Source organism: Morus notabilis, unplaced genomic scaffold (assembly GCF_000414095.1).
Source record: "Morus notabilis unplaced genomic scaffold, ASM41409v2 Scaffold1746, whole genome shotgun sequence".
Classification (NCBI taxonomy): Eukaryota; Viridiplantae; Streptophyta; class Magnoliopsida; order Rosales; family Moraceae; genus Morus; species Morus notabilis.
Window position 1 is genome coordinate 56,256 of NW_010358318.1, and position 3,115 is coordinate 59,370.

Here is a 3,115-nt window from a genome sequence, read left to right on the forward strand (position 1 = left end):
CTAATATTAATTTTTTTATTATTTTTATATTTATTATTTGACATATAAATTTTATTAATATGATATATTATTATTTTAATAAAATTTAAAATCAAAAAATAGAAATCCGAATCTAGTCCGAAGCCAGACTCCCTGTGCTGTCTGAAATGAGCAACACGTGCGAAGTCCACACATTGCAACCATCTCTGATATCTCTCAACTCTTTAAAAGACTTTTTAGGGAGGCCCACAAGTCCTGCGTGCCAGCCACGTGCAACTTCTGTCCATTTCCATTTTATCATTTCCAAACTATCCATTCACCCAATATCCTCTCTTTTTTTTTTTTTTATCTGAACGAAGACGAGCTCTTCAATACAAATATTAAAATTATTAACATAATTAAATAAATTACCCCAAAAATCTCGCAAGTTGCACAAAACTCCCTATCGTCCTCACGTCGACCTCACTTGCCATTTTATCTGTTACGAGGACAGCAAAAAAGTATCAGTGAGGTCCCAGAAAAAGTGCAATCCAACGGCTGAAAATGCGCTTTGCAAAACGAGGAGTGTCATCGGGGGGATTAGGAGATTGAAATTTGGTATAAATATTAACACCGTTCTTTTTTTCTAAAAAACGGAATCTCCACTTCTCGAACCTGATAATCTTGCATTAAAAAACAAATCCATATTAGGACCTCTGGTCCTCTAATAATAATGGTCTTAATTCGGTGCACTTTTTGGTGATGACTTTATGTCCAACACATCTCAGCCGTTTATCCCGCATACTTTTCCAAACCCAGCACTTCTTTCCCACCAAATCCCACTCTCTGATTTCCACTTAATCACAGTCTGACTCCCCTCTCTCTGTCAAATCACTTCCATTTCTTCACCAAAAAAAAAAAGAAAAAAAATATGATGCTTTCCCTAATTCCATTTTCGTTGATTTGTGCCCTTCTTTTGTGCTTGCCGTTGGCCGTCGTCTTCACCGTCAACAGCCCAACGGCCGCCACCACCAACTCCGCCATTGCCAGAGATCTCTCCAAATCCCAACAATCTCTCTTCCCATCGCCTTTCTCCTCCTCCGCCGCCAAATCTCACCGAAAACTCGACGTCAAATCCCTCCCTCCTCCGCCACCTCCGCCGGAGGACGACGATTCGCTATTCCGACTCGCCTCCGGAGTCAACTCGCGGCCTTTCCCCCGCACGGCACCGAAGAAGCTGGCCTTCATGTTCCTCACCACATCTCCTCTCCCCTTCGCTCCTCTCTGGCAACTCTACTTCAACAAAACCCCCAAAACCCTCTTCAACGTCTACATCCACGCCGACCCGACCCGGAATTACGACCCGCCCTTCTCCGGAGTCTTCTCCGGCCGCGTTATTCGTTCCGAGCCCACGAAACGTCTTTCCCCTACCCTGTCCGCGGCAGCGCGTCGTCTGCTCGCCCACGCGCTACTCGACGACCCGTCGAACGCGATGTTCGCGCTTCTCTCTCCTTCCTGCGTTCCGCTTCACTCCTTCAACTTCACCTACGAAACCCTAGCGAGGTCGAAGAAGAGCTTCATCGAGATTCTGGACAACGAGATCGGGAGCTACGACAGGTGGACGGCGCGTGGACTGGACGCGATGTTACCGGAGGTGAAGCTGGAGGACTTCCGGATCGGGTCCCAGTTCTGGGTGCTGACACGTAAGCACGCGAGGATTGTCGTTAGCGACAGAAGGCTTTGGTCCAAGTTCGGATTGCCGTGCGTGAGGCTGGACACGTGCTACCCGGAGGAGAATTACTTTCCTACCCTTCTCGCCACGCGCGACCCTCGCGGGTGCGTGCCTGCCACGCTCACGCACGTGGACTGGAGAGGCTTAACGGACGGCCACCCGAGGACTTACATGGCGGCCGAGGTGGGGCCCGAGCTGATCGCTTCCCTCCGTAGCGACAGGCCGAGGTACGGCGATGATGTTGTTGAAACGAACGGCTCTGATTCGTCGGTCGGAGAAAGGGAAAGGGAAAAGGAAAGTCGAAGGCGAGATCCTTTCCTGTTTGCGAGAAAGTTCGAACCGGACGCGATCGGGCCGTTGATGAGCATAGCCCGTGACGTCATTCTTAGGGATTAGAGTTTGACATAAATGGGGGTGTGTTTGTAAGTAAATCTCTTGTAATTTTACGGATAACAATTTTACTTATAAAAAGGGAAACCCGGGACAAACCCGGAGTTTTTTGTTTTTGTTTTTGTTTTTTTGTTTTTATATCTTTTCTTTCCTTTTCTTTTTGTTGGTTTGTTTTGGGTAAAAAAAATGTTTGATTGAATTTCATAAATGAAAATCACCTAAAAAGGGCACACTGAAGATCGATGCTCTTTAACCGATTCACTATATTAAAATGAAAACATCCAATCGATTAATATCGATAATTTAATAACATCAAGGTCACACGAAAAATGTCAAAAAAATAAATTGAACACAGTCAAATACAACGAAAAATGTCAAAAAAAATAAATTGAACACAATCAAATACAAGTTTGATTCTATTAAATTTTTCAAAACTTACAATGTAGAGACGGTAATGTCGGGTATTAAATGAGAAGGGAAGCATAGTAACGCACTCGAAGAAAGAATGAGACTAAACCAATTGTGGAGTTGCCTGCCAGTGTCACATTTTTTTTTTTTTTTTTTTTTTTTGCGTATTATGAAGTTGTGCCAATATAAATTGATGTTTGTTTTACATTTTTATACGAAAAACACTTTTCATCCAAACCCACTGAATGTAAGGGTTTGTTTTTTTCACGGCTTAAATAACAACTCAAATTTTTTGTTACTGTTTTCTCTTATTAAAATTTAAATTAAATTTTTTTATTAAAGTGTTTTTCTTTTACATAAATAATTTAAGTAACGCGAAAAAATTTCCGTTTAGATGAGTAGCATTATTCTTTTTATAAAAAAAAAATGTTTTTGTTATGCTTCAATACATAGTCAACTCGCAGTGATAATCACTTGCTTGATTCTTTTTTTTTTTTTTTTTTTTTTAAAGTGATTGAGTTTTGAAATATCTAGGATAATAGTTATAACTTTTCATCAATGACAAATATTATTATTTTAACCGTAAAATTAAATTTATTAATGAAATAATCTATGAATATGAACACA

At 41.3% G+C, this 3,115-nt stretch overlaps 1 protein-coding gene across 1 annotated transcript; it reads left to right on the top strand.

The window, feature by feature from the left end:
• Positions 1-549: 549 nt before the first annotated feature.
• On the top strand, positions 550-2,167 carry LOC21387999. Its single transcript, XM_010092309.2, has one exon. It carries the CDS (start codon positions 890-892, stop codon positions 2,084-2,086), a length of 1,197 nt encoding a protein of 398 aa, XP_010090611.1. The 5' UTR covers positions 550-889; the 3' UTR covers positions 2,087-2,167.
• Positions 2,168-3,115: the final 948 nt, after the last annotated feature.

What these genes read in the sequence shown, in the direction of transcription:
- LOC21387999 (XM_010092309.2), top strand. Translation starts at nt 890, where the DNA reads ATGATGCTTTCCCTAATTCCATTTTCGTTGATTTGTGCCCTTCTTTTG.